Genomic DNA, 22,122 nt, shown 5'->3' with positions numbered 1-22,122 from the left:
GCAAGCAAAAATTGTTGTTTCTTTAAATATTTCCTTGCCTGTACTTGGGTATTCTTTGCGAAGTAAAGCTTCACTTCATTTTTTTAACCTTTGAAGCAAATGCCCATGCAGAATGCAGTCCATTTGCCTTTAGTAAATCCACCCCAATATGTTACCAACATGGGTTCAGTCATTTGACAACACAACTGTCAGACCTCAGGCGACCTATCTTCTTTTATTCCCATCCTGTAAAGCAAAAAAAAGTGGGTTGATATTATAAAGCGGGTAATCTGACATTCACCAAAAATTCACTACAGATGAATCTTCTGGATGCATGTGTTTTTAAACAAAAATGAATAATTAATCACCATTGAATGTCACATTAATTAACACTTCAGCCCTGAAAGATTTCCCCGGGCCATTTTTTGTGATACAGCACTGCGTCACTTTAACTGACAATTGCGCGGTCGTGCGATGCTGACAGATGCAATGCAAACAAAATTGACGTCCTTTTTTTTACACAAGTAGAGCTTTCTTTTGGCTGTATTTGATCACCTCTGTGGTTCTTATTTTTTGCGCTATAAACAAAAAAAATCAACAATTTTGAAAAAAAAAATATTTTTTACTTTTTGCTATAATAAATATTAAAAAAAAATGTAAAAAACTAATTTCTTTTTCAGTTTAGGCCAATATGTATTCTTCTACATATTTTTGGGCAAAAAAATCACAATAAGCTTATATTGATTGGTTTATGAAAAAGTTCTAGCATCTACAAAATAGGGGATAGATTTATGGCATTTTTATTATTATTATTTTTTTCCTAGTAATGGTGGCGATCTGTGATTTTTAGCGAGACTGCGACATTGCGGCAGACAGATCGGACACTTTTGCAACTTTTTTGGGACCATTGACATTTATACAGCGATCAGTGCTATAAAAATCCACTGATTACTGTGAAAATGTCACTGGCGGGGAAGGGGTTAACACTAGACATGTGCACACTGAAATATTTCGTTTCGGAATTTTGTTTTCGTCCGAAAAATAAATTTATTTAGTTACTCCCGAAATTCGTTTTTTATTTATTTTGTTTCGTTAAAAAATGCATTTGCCTGAAAATCCGAAATAATTAAGGTCGAATCTGTCATTGAAGGCTTATGGTGTCTGTCGAATGTTCTAAGAAGATTCGACGGAGCAGCTAAACTGTACAACGCCGCAATCGTACATTTCTGGTCGATTGTTCCGCCTACAAGCTATAGTAGAATTCTACTGTTGTATGCTTCGTCGAATCTTCATGTCGAATCTTTTCTCTCTATGTCGAATAATCTTGGACTAATAGAGTTAGGTTAGGCACATTCGACCTTTTTTGCTATTGTCTCTATAATGTCGAATCTTTTCTGTCTATGTCGAATCTTTTCTCTCTATGTAGAAAAATCTTGGACTAATAGAGCTAAGGTTAGGCACATTAGACCACAGGTTCGATGGACACAGATCGCTATTGTCAGCGTCATGTCGAATCTCCTATCTATATCGAACTGCTGTCGCAACCAAAACGAAAATAAAGCATTTGTTTATGTCGGATCTTTCGTTTTTCGGATTCTGCACGTTCGTTATTGTTTGTTAAAACGATAACGAAAATACCCGAAATTCGGATGAAAATGCATTCTGACGAAAATGAATGCACATGTCTAGTTAACACCAGGGGGCGATCAAGGGGTTAAGTGTTCCATAGGGAGGTGTTTCTAACTGTGGGGGAATGTGACTGACTGGAGGAGAAGACAGATCACTGTTCCTAATTACTAGGACAGCAGATCTGTCTCTCCTCCCCTGTCAGAACAGGGACTTGTGTGTTTACACACACAAATCCCCATTCTGGCTCTCGTGCCCGTGATCGTGGGTGGCTGGCTGACATCACGGCCACCGACAACGTGCATCGGGGCCCCCATCTTGCAGCGGGCGCGTGCGTGCGACTGCTATGGCTTTTAAAGGAGCCCACGTACCAGTACGTAGATACGCAGGAATGAGCCATCCTGCCGCCGTATAATGACTTTGTTAGTTTTAATTTGTTAGTTTCAAATTATTCTAAAAAAATCACATTAGAATAAATAAAATAGGGTATGTCTTGAAAACCACAGAAAATTTATGGAAATTCGTTTTACAACTGCAATTGCTGGTCAATAAATAATGTATATATTGGGTAAACCAACAAAATTATCATTATTTGCTGGTAAAGGCCTAAGGTCATGCTTCAGTGTTTCATTTCTTCCTTTCAAATGCAACATTCAGTTGCTCAAGCAGAGAATGAAAGAGCGGGAAGCTAGACTATAGATTTTATTTTCTCAGTGAAGCATTTCAGAGATGAAAACTTTTTTTTTGTAAAAAGACATTTCATATTGGCTGCAGGAAGCCAAAAATGATTAAAAACTTTCATGCAAAACTTTAATTTTGCACCGTTTGTCGCTGTGTATTTGCATTCAAAGAAGAGATCAGAACATCTTAGAAATTAGAACATTTCATTTATTCATGTCAAGCATTAGGGGTAGTGAAGAATGGATTATGCACTCATGGTTGATTGTCTCCTCTTACTAGTTCTCACCCTGTCGAGTTTGCCAAGTGATGAACCACAGAGGCTGAGGGACTTCCTCATCAGTACTCTTAGTCAAGCATTGAATATGACAGTTCAAGTCCTAAATCTGACAGTAGTAACTGTAAGTATCATGTAAACAAGCTGTATATAGCTGTTAATCTTAAAAGGAAAGTATTGATAGAATTCTATATGGAATGCAATGTTCATATAAAAATATGTTTCTTTCTTTATTTCAAGTGACACTTAACTCTAGTTTAAATAAAACGTTTTTAAAGTATGTATTCTTAACTCAAAAATCTTCTATTCCTCTCAGCCTCCTCCAGATCTCCAAATTCCTATTTTATTTTAATTTTTTTGCTGCTGTGATCTGACTTCCGATTAGAAGGTGATTACGTTTATTCTCCACGGTCCCATTGTATGTAGGAGGGTAGGCCATCCTCTCCTGCTCCCCTCCCCAAGATAGACTATGGACTATAGACTATGGGATGTATAGTGTACATAGAGCACTGTACATGACCAAAGATAATGAGCATTGCTCGTTCCAAACGGAAGTGAGAGGGAGAACGAGAAGTTCATATTACAAGGAGGCAGAAAAACACAGTAAGAAACAGTTTCATAAAAAATAGATTACAGGACTATTAAGTAGTGGATGTATATATATTTTTATTGTTTAGTGTCCTTGTCAGTGGAGTGACAAATTGTCCTTTGAAAAGACTAGTAATTAAATACCTTAACATTTCAATGTTATTTGAGCAGGTACATGGGTTACCTAATATGGGTGGTTAACCTGCCTTGCTGCCCTCTAGAAGGTCTCCGGTTGGCAGATTGCTCATAGCAGTTGCCATTCTCTACTGTTTGCTGAAGTATCCCCACTCATGGTTCCTTGGGGTAACTTCTGTTTGTACCTTATCATAATGCTGCATGTTTTAACCTCTGACATGTTTGTATATGGAGACGTTGTAATGTCTTGCTGACGTATGCAATTAAAATTTGAATCATAAAAAAAAAAAAAAAAACTGGTAATCCATCTTCAAATGTTTCTGGGTTGTAACACATATGTATCAGGAGAAATTGTGCTTCTAGCAGTAGCTGTTAAGGACCTGTTCAGTTTGCCCACGACTGATGACAGGCTAATGAGGGAATAGGCCTTTACTTGAGTCTGACCAGTGTGACTCTAGAGCTGAAAGGCAAAGGATCAATCTTCTCCGGTCTTGTTGGCTGTGGCTTGATTGGGAAATGAGTGTATGTTTGTGTGCGCTTCCTAACCTGGCCCGATGTTCCATAGCTCAGTCTTATAAACTGTTATTGGCTGGGTTGGATTTCCTGGCCAATTGTTACTGTATAGGATAGGACAGGATAGATCTGTGATAAAGATATCTGTTGAGTTCTTCCAATCTGACGTTGGTAAAGATGTTTGTGGAAAGACATTTCATATTCATATTGAGCCTATAAGGCAATTAGACTGTGCACTTTGGAAGTGCAGTTGCACTCTTTTCCCCAAGAGCTTAGTGAAGCTTCACTTTGTAAAGAATACCCAGTCAGGTGCAATGCAATTAAAAAAAAACATTTTTGCTCACACATAATTGGATGATGGAAATCAGCAGAGCTCACCCATTTCACTAGGCTCTGGGGAAAATTAGTGCAACTGCACTTCCTAATTTAGTAAATCAACACCAATATGTCTAACGGCCATATAACGTCTGTTAGTATCTTGTGGTATTTCATGCCAAAAATACAGACACAAGAAGAAAAAGAAGAAAGCACTTTTGGTGCGGGGTATATTAGATGGGGCCCAGATCAACCATTCAGAACAGCATCTTTGTGCCTATGGGTAGCAAAGACAAAAAAAACTGACATTTTATTGGCCATTAGCATTAGAAATACTGTAAAATTCTTCTAGGTTTATTTGCACATGTTTACAATATTCTTAGGCAGTTAACACCTATAAAAATGGAAATTGTTACGTGTAAAAGAGGTGATCATATAAAGAGAGTGTTGTATGGGCATCAAAGGTTGCGCCTGCAGGCTCCACTGATATTAGGTGTGTGTTTATTGATACATTCATTTGTTTATTAAAGGTGTTTATATGGTGCCAACAATTTACGCAGTGCATTACATATTGTATGGTCATATCAGTCTCTGCCCTCAAGGAGCTTACAATCTAAGGTTCCTGTCTCACATGCATACACACACATACTAGGGCCAATTTAGACCCGAAATGAGTTAACCTACCAGCATGTCTTTGGAGTGTGGGAGGAAACCAATACAAGCACACAGGGTACATGTAAACTCCATACAGGTGTTGTCCTGGTTGGGATTTACACCACAAGGCAGGAATCATAAGCATTAGGACACTGTACTACTGACAGTACTGTACTTGTTTGGATTATTACATAATCTCAAAGTTTAATGGTTCTTTTTAATCATAGATTAATTTCCCATTTACAGTAGGAACATCCTTTAAAAAACAGATGCTATTTTAACTCTTCATCATATATTTACAGCCCCCGTCAACGAATCTGACTGTTGGATATTCAGTATCTGTGAACTCCATGCTTTACATCCCTTCAGCCATTGTATCTGTCCTCACAAGAAATGATGTGTTCGATATCTCTCGCCTCAAAACTATCATTCCAACCCTTCAGTCAGTGCCAGTAATAGCGGAAACATGGAAAGCAGAACCTGCCATCAACTTTAGGCTAAGAACAGGTAAGTGGAAAGATGTGAAAAAAAAACCCCACAAATGTTCTAAAAGTAGTAAGGTAATGGCAAACTATACCTATTCAATTGCTGTCCCTAGTGGAATGAAAATTCACTTTAGACATTCACTTTAAGGGGAGACTACAGCGAATTGTCAGCAAGTACACTTTCAGGCTGGGTTCACACTAGTGCAAATTGGATGTGGGTTTCCGGCTCTCTATAGAGCCACTTCACATATCTCCGCAGTGGATCCCGTGCGATTTGCACAGGAGTCCTGTGCGTCTTTTGGTCTGTTTCAGGTCCGAATTCAGACAAAAAATCAGGCCTGAAATCGGACCTGAAGCGGTGAACGAGGACGCACCAGACTCCTGCTGTGAGCCGCTGTGTGCTCATATGTGAACCCAGCCTCATAGTTAATCTCAAAGTATTTGGTGTGATAGTCAAAGTATAGGTGTGATAGTCATGTCTATTAATTTTTTTTTATTATATTCTTCCTCATGTCGCATATTTTTATAATACAGATCATACAGATTTGTATATTCTTTCTCTAATAGCTACTGTAGTATAGAAAGTGAGTCAGAACCTCACCTATACATTTGCAGAGAGTTAATCAATAAAGTCATATAGAGAGACCATTGTGTTCAATCTATTAAAAATGACAAACCTGTCTTGAGACAGGAACAATGAAGCATAATCACTACGGCATTATGAAACAGCCTGCATATACAGTATGTGTCTCCATAACTCCATATTTTTGTATTTGATGACTCCATAAAAAGTTTTGGTTGGGTGTGTGCCCATTCTTTCTATCTCTTGTTTTCCCTTTGTAGGCCAGAGTCGAATCTAACCTCTGTGGTATGGGGTGCAGTAAAAAATGTCATGGGGGGGCAGATAATGGAAGGTCAGCAGGCAGAGGGGGGTTTTGGGGGCTCAACTGAAATGGGGGGCCTCAACTGAAATTTGGGGGGGGGGGGGTGCAGCCCAGCCCAGCACCCCCCTAGATCTGGCAATGTTGTAGCCTCAGATTATACAGGGTTTCAAACTATGCACTACACAGACAAATGTTTATGGATACCTGACCATTGCACCAAGCCAAAAATACAGTGCATCTGGAAAATATTCACAGAGCTTCACTTTTTCTCCATTATTATGATACAGCCTTATTCCAAAATGTGTTAAATTCATTATTTTCCCCAAACAATACCTCATAATGACAATGTGAGAGAAGTTTGTTTGAAATTTTAGCAAATTTATATAAAAAAAAAAAAAAAAAACAGATGTACACAGCCTTTACTCAATACTTTGTCGAAGCACCTTTGGCACCAATTAAAGCCTCAAGTCTTTTTGAGTATGATGCATTCTTCTTTGCAGGACCTCTCAAGCTTCATCAGGTTGGATGAGGAGGGTCGGTGCACAGCCATTTTCAGATCTCTCAAGAGATTTTCAATCGGGTTAAAGTCTGGGCTCTGGCTGGGCCACTTAAGGACATTCACAGAGTTGTCCCGTTGCCACTCCTTTGTTATCTTGGCTGTGTGCTTAATGTCATTGTCCTGTTGGAAGATGAACCCAGTCTAGGGTCCAGAGAGCTCTGGAGCAGGTTTTCATCAAGGATGTCTCTGTACATTGCTGCCTTCATTTTTCCCTTGATCCTGACTAGTCTCCCAGTCCCTGCCGCTGAAAACATCTTGACAGCATGATACTGCTACTACCATGCTTCACTGTAGGGATGGAATTGGTCTGATGATGAGCGGTGCCTGGTTTCTTCCAGACATGACGCTTGCTATTTAGGCCAAAGAGTTCAATCTTCGTTCCATCAGACCACAGAATTTTGTTTCTCATGGTCTGAGAATCCTTCAGGTGCCTTCTAGCAAACTCCAAGTGGACTATCATGTGCTTTTTTACTGAGGAGTGGTTTCCGTCTGGTCACTCTACCATACAGGCCTGATTGGTGGAGTGCTGCAGAGATGGTTGTTCTTCTGGAAGGTTCCCCTCTCTACACAGAGAAATGCTGGAGCTCTGTCAGAGTGACCATCGGGTTCTTGCTCACCTCCCTGACTAAGTTTGGTTTGTGCTCTGACATGCACTGTTAAATGTGGGATCTTATATAGACAGGTGTGTGCCTTTCCAAATCATGTCCAATCAGCTGCATTTACCACAGGTGGACTCCAATCAAGTCGTAGAAACAGCTCAAGAATTATCAGTGGAAATAAGATGCTCCTGAGCTCAATTTTGAGTGTCATGGCAAATGCTCTGAATACTTAGGTACATGTGATTTTTTTATTTTTAAGAAATTTGCAAAGATGTCAGACAAACTTCTTTCACTTTGTCATTATGGGGTATTGTTTGTAGAATTATGAGGAAAATAATGAATTTATTCCATTTTGGAATAAGGCTGTAACATAACAAAACATGGAATAAGTGAAGTGCTGTGAATACTTTCCGAATGCACTGTATGTGGCCACCCCTGAAAATTGTTGAGGTCGGGTGTTTTAAGTGAAGGGTACTGTTAATGCTACAGCATAGAAAGGCATTTTAAACTTTTGCGCTCTACCAACTTTATGGCAACAGTTTGGACAAGGCCCTTTTATGTTTCAGCATGAACAAAGCCTGCTCCATATAGATGTGGTTTAATGAGTTTAATGTGAAGGCACCTGGGTGGCCTACAGAGGGCTCTTTCCTCAACTCTACTGAATACCTTTGAGATGAATAGGAACATGGACTACAAACCAGAGCTTCTTGTCCAATATCAATACCTGACCTCACAAATTATATTTTGGCTCAAAGGGCACACATTCCTACAGATACAATTTGAAATCTTGTGGAAAGCCTACATAGTAGAGTGGAGGTTGTTATAGCTCTAAAGGGGCAGGGCCGGTGCTACCACTAGGCGGACTAGGCAACCGCCTAGGGCGCACTGCCGCCTAGGGCGCCCGGCCGCTGGCTATTTTACTCCTGCACTGTCCTTGCAACTACCCTGCCATGTCAAGCAGCAGCCGCCGACACCCGCCCCCGCCCCCCCCCCCGCTTCGCCGCTGCTGTGTTTACACAGACAGTAATCCCCCCTCTCTGCTCTGCTATCTTGCAGCGAGCGGCGAGCCAGTAACATCTGTCCTGTCCAGCAACCCCCAGGGCGCTCTCTGTGTCAGTGTCAGGCAGCAGCAGCTGCCTCCTCCGCTCTCCACTCTCCACTCTGTCATATATCTCGCCGAGACAGCTCTCGGCTCTACAGTGTGTGTCCATCATCCATGTCAGTCCAGCGGCACAGCGCCCCCCCGCCCCGCCCCCCCACGCTCTCCTGAAGCGGAGTATGGATGGAGGATGGCGTGGCGCCTGGTGGCAGCTCTCCAGGCTTGGGGACACGTGGCGCCTGGGCTGGCTGGAACGGGAAGAGGTACCGCACCGACACACACAGAAGTGTAAGATTGGCTCTAGAGGACCCTAAAAGGAGCCACCCTATAGACAGTAATGGGTGAGAGAATCTGGAAAGGCTGTTTGTGAAGAAACAACAACTTTGAACAAAGAGCACACAACAAGCAATATGAGAACTGAGGTATGCTACTATATATATATGGTGTTTCCTATAGGGTTTAGGTCCCATTCACACTTGTGTGACTTTTCCTGCCGCAAAGTCGCATGACAAGTCGCACCACAAGTTTACCTATGATAATCATTCAAATCTTTGCGACTTCAAGTCACAGTGACTTCAGAGAAGTTCCTGCACTACTTTCATGCGACTTGATTCAATTACTTCAATGTAAACCCACAAAAGTCGCATGAAAGTCGCACCTGTGTGATATAGATGCGATTTGGGTGCGACTTGTAAAAAGAATACCTGAAAAAAGTATGCAGCCTGGCAGGCCAGGAAAGAAGCGAGCGCCCACCCCCTCCTGAACCATACCAGGCCACATGCCCTCAACATGGGGAGTTGTTTTGGGGCAGGAGGGCTCAGCCCCCCCAAAACATCTTGTCCCCATGTTGAAGGGAACAAGGGCCTCTTCCCCATAACCCTGCATAGGACTGCTGCCTAGGGCGCCCAGCCACTGGTGTTCCTACACTCTTCTCTCTGCAGCAGGCAACTAAGTCTCAGCAATAGCAGGCAGCCGCCACTTTAATCGCACAAAGTGTCAGAGGTGCAGCGGAGGACTGTGTCTGTGTCCCAACTTCCAAATGAATGGAAGCAGGCAAACATTCTTTGATGGGCGCTGGTAGGCTTCATTCGATGGGCGTTTCATTAAAAAGGTGGGGCAGGGCAAAGGGGGTGTGGTCAGGGGTGGAGCCAAGGGGGGGCGGCAAAATGAGGTTTCGCCTAGGGTGTCAAAAATCCTTGCACCAGCCCTGGGGGGGGCACCATCTACATATTCATGCCCATGCATCTGGAATGGGATCATCTTTTAAAAACCCTTCCTTCCACTAACAAGCTCTATATCATGCTGGACATTGTGGGGTTATAGCATAGTTTGTATCAACTTTTTTTTCTTTAATTTAGGTCTACATAACCTTTTTTCAGGCTAAAAGGATATGTTTATCTTTGGGATGATGTTACATGTTCCCATTCCTACAGCCGCTCCCCAGTGATAGCGAGCCAGGGATCTTCTCCCCGAAGTCACCGCCACAATAAAAAAAAAAACCCGGCTGCGTCATTCATTCTGAGAGTTCTCTGAATGAGAGAGCTACAAGTACCAGCAGCCTTTGTGGCTGTCGGCTTGTAGTTTTCAATGAACTGCCAGGAGCTCTTTTGAGCTCTCAAGGTAGTTCATTGTCTCTTCCTGTCAGTGTGTAACTGCCTGCTTGTATGAGGTACAAGCTTACACTGACAGTCTGCAGGAGTCATGCATGGCACCTGTGATCTGCTGATCATGGGTGCAATGTTTTCCAGGCACCCAGTGGCTCAGCAGGTGCTAAAAAAAATGTGTTTGCTGCAGTATTTACATCCACTTTGGCACTGCCCCCTAAAGACTGAATACGCTATTCCACACCTGTCCTTATCCAGGTTGAATGATGGCCAGAGTCATACAACCCACCAGGCCATCATGAACATTCCACTTGAGGGTGTGTCAATACATCAGTCTGGACTTACAGTACCCCTGGACAGTGGGGTGCTCATGTGGCTTTAACCACTTAAGGTCCATCATATAGGAGCTTTACTGCTACAGCGCAGGACCTCTGCGATGGGGGAGGGGGCGTACATGCGCGCCGCCAGGTTGCTCCCGCTGTGCTTACACACAGAGGGAGCCTATCGGTAGGTACCGCGGACTTGATGTCCACCAGCACCTGCCGATCATCCTGCAGAGAGACAGAACAGCGGTCTGCCTATGTAAACAAGGCAGATCTGTGCTGACTGGAGGGAAGGCATGGATCTTGTGTCTCTGCAAAGCAGGGACTAGGATTCATGTCTTCCCCTAGTAAAAGCACCTCCCACAGTGTAGAAAACATTGGTTAGGCACACAGTTAACCCTTTGATCGCCCCTGATGTTAACCCCTTCTCAGTCAGTGTCATTAGTATAGTGACAGTGCATATTTTTTAGCACTGATCACTGTATTAGTGTCACTGGTCCCCAAAAAGTGTCAAACGTGTCAATTAGTGTCCGAATGTCCACCACAATATCGCAGTCCCGCTATAAGTCACTGATCGCCGCCATTACTAGTAAAAAAAAAACAAAACTAAAAAAAAAATATCCCATAGTTTGTAGACATAACTTTTGCACAAACTAATCAATATACACTTATTGGGGTTTTTTTTTTCCAAAAATGTGTAGAAAAATACATATTAGCCTAAATTGATGAAGAAATTCGATTTTTAAAATTTTTTATTGCATATGTTTTATAGCAGAAAGTAAAAAATATTGTTTCTTTTTTCAAAATTGTCCATCTTTTTTTGATTATAATAAAAAAATAAAAAACGCAGAGGTGATCAAATACCACCAAAAGAAAGCTCTATCTGTGGGGAAAAAAGGACCTGAATTAAATAAATAAATAGCCTCTCACGATTGTCAGTTAAAGTAATGCAGTGCCGTATCGCAAAAATGGCCTGGTCATGAAGGGGGGTAAATCTTCTGGAGGTTAAATTGAGTATTGGGGTAAAAAAAAAAAAAGTTGGAGTTGGGCTTTAAACATAGGTGACAGGACATCTCTCTAGCTCTAATCACTGGAATTTCTGTAAAAAAAATTTTCCTTGAACTTTTGCGTTATTTTTTGTACTTCAATTTTTAGATCCATTAGTACATAATAGGGATTCCAAATTCCTGCAGTGTTTTATATAATGTTTCCTTTTTATAGGCCTGTTGTAATCAATATGGTGGTGGTGCAAGTTGATATAATATTCACTGCATTTATACAGCATTATTGTAACAAGAAAATCTGATCTCTGTTTTTCTGAAAGCCACATCGATGGTCTCCCACAAGCTATACCACATAACATAAGGCTTTAATCTCATTGACAAACATTTTATTGATTCATTACATTATATGTGATATTTAGCTAGGAGATAACCATGATAGTTCTTACTGGTTCCTTTTCAGGACAGGGTAAGTTATTCTGAAAATACTCTTTTCTTGACTTTGTTCCTTGAGTACTGCATGTAACTTTTTATTTGCACCAACAGTACATTTTTTTAGAATAAACTTTCTAGGTCTTCCCATTTCCTATTCCCATAGGACTTTCGACTATCTCCTAATCCACATGTGTCAAACTCAAGGCCCAGGGTCCGTCCCGCCAGGCCATTTCTCGTGGCCCTCGCACCCAGGGCTTTTTTTTCAATGAGGAGTTGGCGGAACTGTGTTCCGTCACCTGCGGCCCTCTCCCTCCACTCCCCTCTCACCACTGTGACTTGCAAACACAGAAGTCTTCTGTGTTTACAAGGACAGCTTTCCTCTCGGTGGCTGTCACAGACCCCTGCCTGCCCTGCATTCACAGCAGAGACAAGGGAGGGTTTGGTGTTCGGTGTCTATGTAGTGCACTCCTCAACCCTGCACTCTGTACACAACGCACCCCTGACCTCTGCACATAACGCCCTCCTGATATTTATTGCCCCTTTAAGATCCTCCCACTGTTCAGGAGCATGGTTGAGTTCCTCCCCCTATTCTCTAAACAAGAATGGATACATTTTTATAGTCCTACAGATACAATTGGCCCTTTGAGGGCAACCATAATGCTGATAAAATTGAGTTTGACACCCCTGTCCTAATCCATCTTTAGACAATCCCTAAAAACCCTTCTCTTTAAAGAAGCCTATCCTGCTTTTAACTAATACACTGTGGCTTTCTTTTCTCCATCAGCTCATCCCCCACAGTTATTACATTTTGAATCACTTGACCCTCCTCTTATGCCCCATACACACGATCGGATTTTTCCGACAACAAATGTTGGATGTGAGCTTGTTGGCGGAAAGTCCGACCGTGTGTATGCTCCATCGGACATTTGTTGTCGGACTTTCCGCCAACAAATGTTGTCTAGCATGTTCTCAAATTTTCCGACAACAAATGTGTGTTGTCGGACTTTCCGATCATTTGTACACAAGTCCGTCGGACAAAAGTCCAAAGTTCAAACACGCATGCTCGGAATCAGTGCTCACCAAACACAACATTAGCAGAAGGAGCCCAAAGGGTGGCACATGGCTATTGAACTTCCTTTTTATCGGCTCGCCGTACGTCTTGTACGTCCCTACGTCCGTAATTGTTGGCCAACATTTGTGTGACCGTGTGTATGCAAGACAAGTTGGAGCCAACAACCTTCAAACAAAATTCCACGGTTTTGTTGTCGGAAAGTCCGATCATGTGTACGGGGCATAAGATTGTAAGCTCCAATGAGCAGGGCCCTCTGATTCCTCCTATACCAAATTGTATTGTAACTGTACTTTCTGCCTTCATTTTTCAAAGCGCTGGGTAAACTGTTGGCGCTATATAAATCCTGTATAATAATAAGATAATAATTTTTCTTGGTCCAAGCAGTATGGATACACAAAGAATTAGCAACATTCAAATTGTCTAATTGGCAATTGACGTCTAAATTTAATTAAAGATTTATGTTTAAAAATCAGCACAAGGGACAACATTCAATGTAAAGTGGCTGGTCTGTCAGTTGCAATTAAAAGTCTTCTACCTCTCTTCACCCCCAAACCCCAAAACTGTCATTTTCCGGTGCTGTGTGGGTTAGTACAATTGGCTGAACCTGTCATAAGCACTTGTCAAGAGTGCCAACTATGCCCGCTTTTTCTGCCCCCTCTCCTGCATTCTTAGAATCTGTACTGTAGATTCCATCAATGAAATACGAGTTATGAATTGAGAAGGTGGTCCTTTCATTTACCTGCCTGTAATAGTACAGCTACTATGAATTGAGGAGGGGGGCAGAATGGGGCGAGCATAGTCATCACTCTTGACAGGTCCAGTCGGATGTTCTAACCCTCGCAGCACCAGAAGATCACAGCTTCTGGGGTATGGGGATTTGGGGAGAATTCAGATTTCAAATTAAAAGACCTAGCCAGCTACACAAGGAACACTTTGCATTGAATGTAAGTACTTGAGCTGAAAATTTAACTAAAGTTAAGCTTTCATTTACTAATCCTTCTTGTATCTGCTTGGACCAAGAAGATGTACTCTTTGAAGACTTGTTCTGAAAACCGAACTGTAAATGCAATTTAAAAAAAAGAATGTAACACACCCAAATTTGTTGCTACATGTGTCACCTATATGACTTATATGGCTACAATCCCTCCATTATTTGTTCATGTGTGCACCTATGTAAAGTCATTCTTGTCTTGTTTTAAAGGGTCCAAACTTAATCCCTCCCTTCTGGTTCTTTATTCTCTTTCAACTGTTTGTTGTCTATTCCGATGTTATCATTTATTGGGACTTCCATCTTTATTTCCGCACAATAAAATAAGATTTCAATTTTCAAGTTCATCAGATTAGACACCAGCCTAATATTTTGTCTACCTTCCCAGTCCCAGTTTTTATCTCTGTACATTGTCATTCGCAGTTGAAACCACCTCATTGAATTAATCTTTACCTTTCTTTAGTTCTCTGGTATATCTTCCTTTTCTCTTTCCTTTCAAATTTTTTGACCATTCTTCTCTTTCCATTACATCCTTCTATACTTGATATTGTTTTTTCTCTGGCAGATTAGACCTGGATATGTTCGACCCTTCTATTGCCTTTCTGCATACAGTCTCATTACCAAGGACTTTTCTTTGCAGATTCTCTTTATTCCCATCTTCCTTTTTCTTGTTCATTAATCTAATTTTTTAAATTTCTTCTTGATATTTTAGCTTTATACCCCAATCTGTATGTAGCTTAGTAACGTCAAACCTCTTTCATACATTCTTCCAAAATGACCATGCGATTTCACTGTGGGCTCCATTTTGAAACAGGTGCATGCACCTTTTTTCTGTGGGAAACACAGGCACGGCAGCCCATTCAAATAAAGTAATAAATGCAGAGATATGAACCTAGGGCTAGGGAGATTCACCCTCTTTATTTGTCCTGTTTACTATTATCATTGAAAAGTGAAACTAAAAGAAAATCACAAATTTTGGGTTGTCTCCAAAACAGTAATAAAGGGGAAATATTCCAATGGGGACACTAGCTCTGGTGATCTGGGGGGCCCCAGGAGATTCTACTTCCTGTTTTGACTATGGGACAGGAAGTGAAGGAAAATCTCCCCATTGGGACACAGATGGAAAAAAACTGAAACGATTCCCTCCCTTTCACTATCCAAAAAAACATTTTGCCTATAGTTCTACAGTGAGGGAAACAAGTATTTGATCCCTTGCTGATTTTGTACGTTTGCCCACTGACAAAGAAATAATCAGTCTATATTTTTAATGGTTTATGCATATGACCTCGGTGGTATGGACGTGTCATTGCCATCATTCCATGCGAAATTGTAGAAACATTATATATAACCTCTAACAGGATTTTTAAGGCAATGAAGATTTTTAAATTTACTTAAAATCAATTTTATTATAATAGATCAAGAAAAATTATGACTGTTTACACAAAAAATAATCAAATAAGTAAAGAAAATTTATGTACAAAAAATCCGTATTGCTAATATTGCATAGCTATAAAAACAGTTTCGGAGAGAAGTGATACAGCACACCACCCAATACAATCACCACAGATGAAAACCGTGGCGTCGAGTGGTGGATTCCAACACGTTTCAACCTGTATATTTTTATGAAAAGTCTTCTTCAGGGAAATGCATCACATTCTAGAAAATCAGAAAATCGTCATATTACAATTTATAAATTTTTTATCAATTTTTATCAATGTATCATAGTTCCTGCAATGTGCAGTTGTTCTATTACTCACATCCTCCCAGGACATCTCATGGATAAACATAGGAATATTAGCAATACGGATTTTTTGTACATACATTTTCTTTACTTATTTGATTATTTTTTGTGTAAACAGTCATAATTTTTCTTGATCTATTATAATAAAATTGATTTTAAGTAAATTTAAAAATCTTCATTGCCTTAAAAATCCCGTTAGAGGTTATATATAATGTTTCTATATTTTTAATGGTAAGATCAATCAGCAAGATTTCTGGCTCCCAGGAGTGTAATAAGAGTGTAATAAGAGCACTCTCTTAAAGGGAGTGCTCCTGATCTCAGTTTGTTACCTGTATAAAAGACACCTGTCCACAGAAGCAATCAATCAATCAATCAATCAGATTCCAATCTCTCCATCATGGCCAAGACCAAAGAGCTGTCCAAGGATGTCAGGAACAAGATTGTAGACCTATACAAGGCTGGAATGGGCTACAAGACCATCGGCCTAGCAGCTTTGTGAGAGGGTGACAATAGTTGGTGCGATTATTCGCAAATGGAAGAAACACAAAATAACTGTCAATCTCCCTCTGGGGCTCCAGGCAAGATCTCACCTTTCAATGATCAGGAGAACGGTGAGGAATCAGCCCAGAAATATATGGGAGAATCTTGTCAATGACCACAGTCACCAAGAAAACAATTGGTAACACACTAAGCCGTGAAGGACTAAAATCCTGCAGCACCTGCAAGGTCCCTCTGCTTAAGAAAGCACATGTGCAGGCCCGTCTGAAGTTTGCTAATGAACATCTGAATGACTCCGAGGAGAACTGGGTGAAAATGTTGTGGTCAGATGAGACCAAAATCCAACTCTTTGGCATCAACTCGCCGTGTTTGGAGCAGGAGGAATTCTGCCTATGACCCCAAGAACACCATCCCCACCGTCGGACATGAAGGTGGAAACATTATACTTTGGGGGTGTTTTTCTGCTAAGGGGAATGGACAACTTAACTGCATCAAAGGGACAGGGCCATGTACTGTCAAATCTTGGGTGAGAACCTCCTTCTCTCAGCCAGGGCATTGAGAATGAGTCATGGATGGGTATTTCAGCATGACAAGGACCCAAAACACACGGTCAAGACAACAAAGGAGTGGCTCAAGAAGAAACACATTAAGGTCCTGGAGTGGTCTAGCCAGTCTCCACACCTAATCCCATAGAAAATATGTGGCGGGAGCTGAGGGTTTGAGTTACCAAACGTCAGCCTCAAAACCTTAATGACTTGGAGAGGATCTGCAAAGAGGAGTGGGACCAAATCCCTCCTGAGATGTGTGCAAATCTACTAGAAGAAACGTCTGACCCCTGTGATTGCCAACAAGGGTTTTGCCACCAAGTACTAAGTCATGTTTTGCAAAGGGATCAAATACTTATTTCACTCATTAAATGCAAATCAATTTATAACTTTTTTAAATGCGTTTTTCTGGATATTTTTTTTTGTTATTCTGTCTCTCATTGTTAAAATAAACCTACCATTAAATTATAGACCATTTCTTTGTCAGTGGGCAAACGTACAAAATCGTCAGGGGATCAAATACTTTTTCCACTCACTGTACTTTAAGATGTGGAAACATGATGTATAATGCAGAGATCCCTCCAATAGGACATCGAGAGTTATTGGGAAAATAGAGGCTGTTTAATTTACAGCATCTATTAAAAAAACAAGATATGAGTTTTGGGCAGGCTGTCCTTATCACATTTTTCTTGTTGTTAATATTGTGGTGATTATTTTTATTAACAGTGTTGAAGTTGATGGGGACAGGAGGGGATGTGAACACTTGTGTCTATGTTCGGAGCATGGAGCAGAAGTTACAGAAGGCTTTTGCGATAGCAGAGTTGAACAGCATGGGTACCCAGAGCAACCTCTCAGTGCAGGTGAGAAACATTAAATCATATATAATACAGAAGTAGAAGTGAACTGTTTCCTGGCAATGTTATCTGTTATTTATAAAAATTCTTTAGAGTGCTGTTAAATGTATGGGAAGGTAAACTTAAAGCAGAACATTTCCTATAAATTTCCTGAAACTTGAAGCCCTGCTGATTCACTCCCAGCTCCCAGCCTGTAACTAAGGCAGCCCATACAGGGCTGCCTCTATTTTTTTTTTTTCATTCAACCAGATCCGATTCCCACATCAGCACATTCAAGGTGGATGGGGGATTCCTTCCCGCTGTTGTATTGTATTCTGATATTGGGGAAACTTCCCCACAGTCAGAATATTATACAGTGATCAACATTGCCAGCTATAGTCGGCAGCACTGATCATTTGGTAAAAACTTGACAGGCTGGTTGTACACAAGTCGATCTATTGCCTGCCCATACTTGGATTGAAATTTGGCAGGTCGTTGCTGAACTGGCTGAATTTTGATCTATGTATGGCCAGCTTACGTTACAGGTTTTTTGGGGGGAGAGGGGAAGTGAGTCCCGTTTTTTTTTATCAGCTCCCACTTCTGCAAGAAAAACAAACAAACTGAAGTTTCTCATTAAGCAATAAAGGTATTAAAAGAAAATCATTAAAGCTTAACTACAGAAATCATTTGTATTCGATACGTACAGCAGTCCAGCTTGGCACATTGTAAGTTTGCATATCTCAAACCTGATGGGCTGCTGGGGAAGCTGACAATCACTGTAGTAAAAAGTGCAGAATATAAGTGCAGCGCAATCATATAGTGAAGTAAATGTGTGTATACAGTATCTCACAAAAGTGAGTACACCCCTCACATTTTTGTAAATATTTTATTCTATCAACACTGAAGAAATAACACTTTGCTACAATGTAAAGTAGTGAGTAGGGATGAGCCGAACACCCCCCTGTTCGGTTCGCACCAGAACATGCGAACAGGAAAAAAGTTCGTTCGAACAGGCGAACATCGTTAAAGTCTATGGGACACGAACATGAATAATCAAAAGTGCTAATTTTAAAGGCTTATATGCAAGTTATTGTCATAAAAAGTGTTTGGGGACCTGGGTCCTGCCCCAGGGGACATGGATCAATGCAAAAAAAAGTTTTAAAAACGGCCGTTTTTTCAGGAGCAGTGATTTTAATAATGCTTAAAGTCAAACAATAAAAGTGTAATATCCCTTTAAATTTCGTAGCTGGGGGGTGTCTATAGTATGCCTGTAAAGGGGCGCATGTTTCCCGTGTTTAGAACAGTCTGACAGCAAAATGACATTTCGAAGGAAAAAAACCATTTAAAACTACTCGCGGCTATTGCATTGCTGACAATACACATAGAAGTTCATTGATAAAAACGGCATGGGAATTCCCCACAGGGGAACCCCTAACCAAAATAAAAAAAAAAAAATGACGTGGGAGTCCCCCTAAATTCCATACCAGGCCCTTCAGGTCTGGTATGGATTTTAAGGGGAACCCCGCGCCAAAAAAAAAAAAAAAACGGCGTGGGGTCCCCCCAAAAATCCATACCAGACCCTTATCCGAGCACGCAACCTGTCAGGCCGCAGGAAAAGAGGGGGGACGAGAGTGCGCCCCCCCTCCTGAACCGTACCAGGCCACATGCCCTCAACATTGGGAGGGTGCTTTGGGGTAGCCCCCCAAAACACCTTGTCCCCATGTTGATGAGGACAAGGGCCTCATCCCCACAACCCTGGCCGGTGGTTGTGGGGGTCTGCGGGCGGGGGGCTTATCGGAATCTGGAAGCCCCCTTTAACAAGGGGACCCCCAGATCCTGGCCCCCCCCTGTGTGAAATGGTAAGGGGGTACGGTTCTTAAATAACGGGGGGCGGGGCCACCCGGTGACCCCGCCCCCCTCTGACGCACGGGACATGACGGGACTTCCCTGTGGCATTCCCCGTGACATCACAGGGAAGTCCCGTCAAGTCACTGTGCGTCAGAGGGGGGCAGGGTCACCGGGTGGGCCCGCCCCCTGTTATTTAAGAACTGTCAGACGAGGAGACGCCGTCACACAGCGGGAGCCTCCCTCCATGCCAGCATGGATGTGGAGCGGCCCGGAGAAGAAAATGAAGAAGAGAAGAAGGAAGAAGAGAAGAACATGAAGAAGAAGATGAAGAGAAGAGCGGGAGCCTCCCCCCATGCCATGGGTGCGGAGCGGCCCGAGGAGAAGAAGATAGAAGACGCCGCTGAGGAGATGCTGGATGAGAACGCCGGAGGAAGAACCAGAAGAACCAGAAGAAGAAGAAGGAAGATAGAAGAAAGAAGAAGCATTTAAATAAAGGAATTGTCAAAAACTGTCTCTTGTCATTTTTAACATTTTTGACAATTTTTTTAGTGAAATGGTAGGGGTAAGTACCCCCTTACCATTTCACACAGGGGGGGCCGGGATCTGGGGGTCCCCTTGTTAAAGGGGGCTTCCAGATTCCGATAAGCCCCCCGCCCGCAGACCCCCACAACCACCGGCCAGGGTTGTGGGGATGAGGCCCTTGTCCTCATCAACATGGGGACAAGGTGTTTTGGGGGGCTACCCCAAAGCACCCTCCCAATGTTGAGGGCATGTGGCCTGGTATGGTTCAGGAGGGGGGGGGGGCGCACTCTCGCCCCCCCTCTTTTCCTGCGGCCTACCAGGTTGCGTGCTCGGATAAGGGTCTGGTATGGATTTTTGGGGGGACCCCACAACGTTTTTTTTTTCGGTGCGGGGTTCCTCTTAAAATCTGGTATGGATTTTAGGGGGAACCCCACGTCATTTTTTTAAAAAATTTTGGTGGGGTTCCCCTTAATATCCATACCAGACCTGAAGGGCCTGGTATGGAATTTAGGGGGACTCCCACTTTATTTATTTTTTTTTAATTTTGGTTCGGGGTTCCCCTGTGGGGAATTCCCATGCCGTTTTTATCAATGAACTTCTATGTGTATTGTCGGCAATGCAATAGCCGCGAGTAGTTTTAAATGTTTTTTTTCCTTCGAAATGTCATTTTGCTGTCAGACTGTTCTAAACACGGGAAACATGCGCCCCTTTACAGGCATACTATAGACACCCCCCAGCTATGAAATTTAAAGGAATATTACACTTTTATTGTTTGACTTTAAGCATTATTAAAATCACTGCTCCTGAAAAAACGTCCATTTTTAAACTTTTTTTGCATTGATCCATGTCCCCTGGGGCAGGACCCAGGTCCCCAAACACTTTTTATGACAATAACTTGCATATAAGCCTTTAAAATTAGCACTTTTGATTTCTCCCATAGACTTTTAAAGGGTGTTCCGCGGCATTCGAATTTGCCGCGAACACCCCAAATTGTTCGCTGTTCGGCGAACTTGCGAACAGCCAATGTTCGAGTCGAACTCGAAGCTCATCCCTAGTAGTGAGTGTACAGCTTGTATAACAGTGTAAATTTGCTGTCCCCTCAAAATAACTCAACACACAGCCATTAATGTCTAAACCGCTGGCAACAAAAGTGAGTACACCCCTAAGTGAAAATGTCCAAATTGGGCCCAATTAGCCAGTTTCCCTCCCCACTGTCATGTGACTCGCTAGTGTTACAAGGTCTCAGGTGTGAATGGGGAGCAGGTGTGTTAAATTTGGTGTTATTACTCTCAATCTCTTATACTGGTCACGGGAAGATCAATATGGCACCTCATGGCAAAGATCTCTCGGAGGATATGAAAAAAAAGAATTGTTGCTCTACATAAAGATGGCATAGGTTATAAGAAAATTGCCAAGACCCTGAAACTGAGCTGCAGCCTGGTGGCCAAGACCATACAGTGGTTTAACAGGACAGGTTCCACTCAGAACAGGCCTCGCCATGGTCGACCAAAGAAGTTGAGTGCACATGCTCAGCGTCATATCCAGAGGTTGTTTTTGGGAAATAGACGTATGAGTGCTGCCAGTATTGCTGCAGAGGTTGAAGGGGGGGGGGGCGGTCAGCCTGTCAGTGCTCAGACCATACACCGCACACTGCATCATATTGGTCTGCATGGCTGTCATCCCAGAAGGAAGCCTCTTCTAAAGATGATGCACAAGAAAGCCTGCAAACAGTTTGCTGAAGACAAGCAGACTAAGGACATGTATTGCTGGAACCAAGTCCTGTGGTCTGATGAGACCAAGATAAACTTATTTGGTTCAGATGAAGTCAAGCATGTGTGGCGGCAACCAGGTGAGGAGTACAAAGATAAGTGTGTCTTGCCTACAGTCAAGCATGGTGGTGGGAGTGTCATGGTCTGGGGCTACATGAGTGCTGCCGGCACTGGGGAGCTACTGTTCATTGAGGGAACCATGAATGCCAACATGTACTGTGACATGCTGAAGCTGAACATGATCCCCTCCCTTCGGAGACTGGGCCGCAGTGCAGTATTCCAACATAACGACCTCAAACACACCTCCAAGACGAACACTGCCTTGCTAAAGAAGCTGAGGGTAAAGGTGATGGACTGGCCAAGTATGTCTCCAGATCTAAACCCTATTGAGCATCTGTGGGGCATCCTCAAACGGAAGGGGGAGGAGCGCAAGGTCTCTAACATCCACCAGCTCTGTCATGTTGTCATGGAGGAGTGGATGAGGACTCCAGTGGCAACCTGTGAAGCTCCGGTGAACTCCATGCCCAAGAGGGTCAAGGCAGTGTTGGAAAA

General features: G+C 42.3%; 1 protein-coding gene across 4 annotated transcripts in view; it reads left to right on the top strand.

Moving 5' to 3' along the window:
• The window catches only part of KIAA1549L (KIAA1549 like), a 245,880-nt gene that overhangs the window by 76,273 nt on the left and 147,485 nt on the right, over positions 1 to 22,122 (top strand). For all 4 annotated transcript variants that reach the window (XM_073604466.1, XM_073604464.1, XM_073604465.1 and 1 more), the window contains 3 exons: positions 2,566 to 2,684; positions 5,068 to 5,272; positions 17,325 to 17,458. In XM_073604466.1, coding sequence (XP_073460567.1) covers positions 2,566 to 2,684; positions 5,068 to 5,272; positions 17,325 to 17,458 — 458 coding nt within the window. The remainder of the gene's footprint in view (positions 1 to 2,565; positions 2,685 to 5,067; positions 5,273 to 17,324; positions 17,459 to 22,122) is intronic.

The sequence above is a fragment of the Aquarana catesbeiana genome, linkage group LG11, assembly GCF_042186555.1.
Source record: "Aquarana catesbeiana isolate 2022-GZ linkage group LG11, ASM4218655v1, whole genome shotgun sequence".
NCBI lineage: Eukaryota > Metazoa > Chordata > Amphibia > Anura > Ranidae > Aquarana > Aquarana catesbeiana.
The sequence above is the reverse complement of the archived record's forward strand: the minus strand, read 5'-3'. Positions and strand labels throughout refer to the sequence as shown.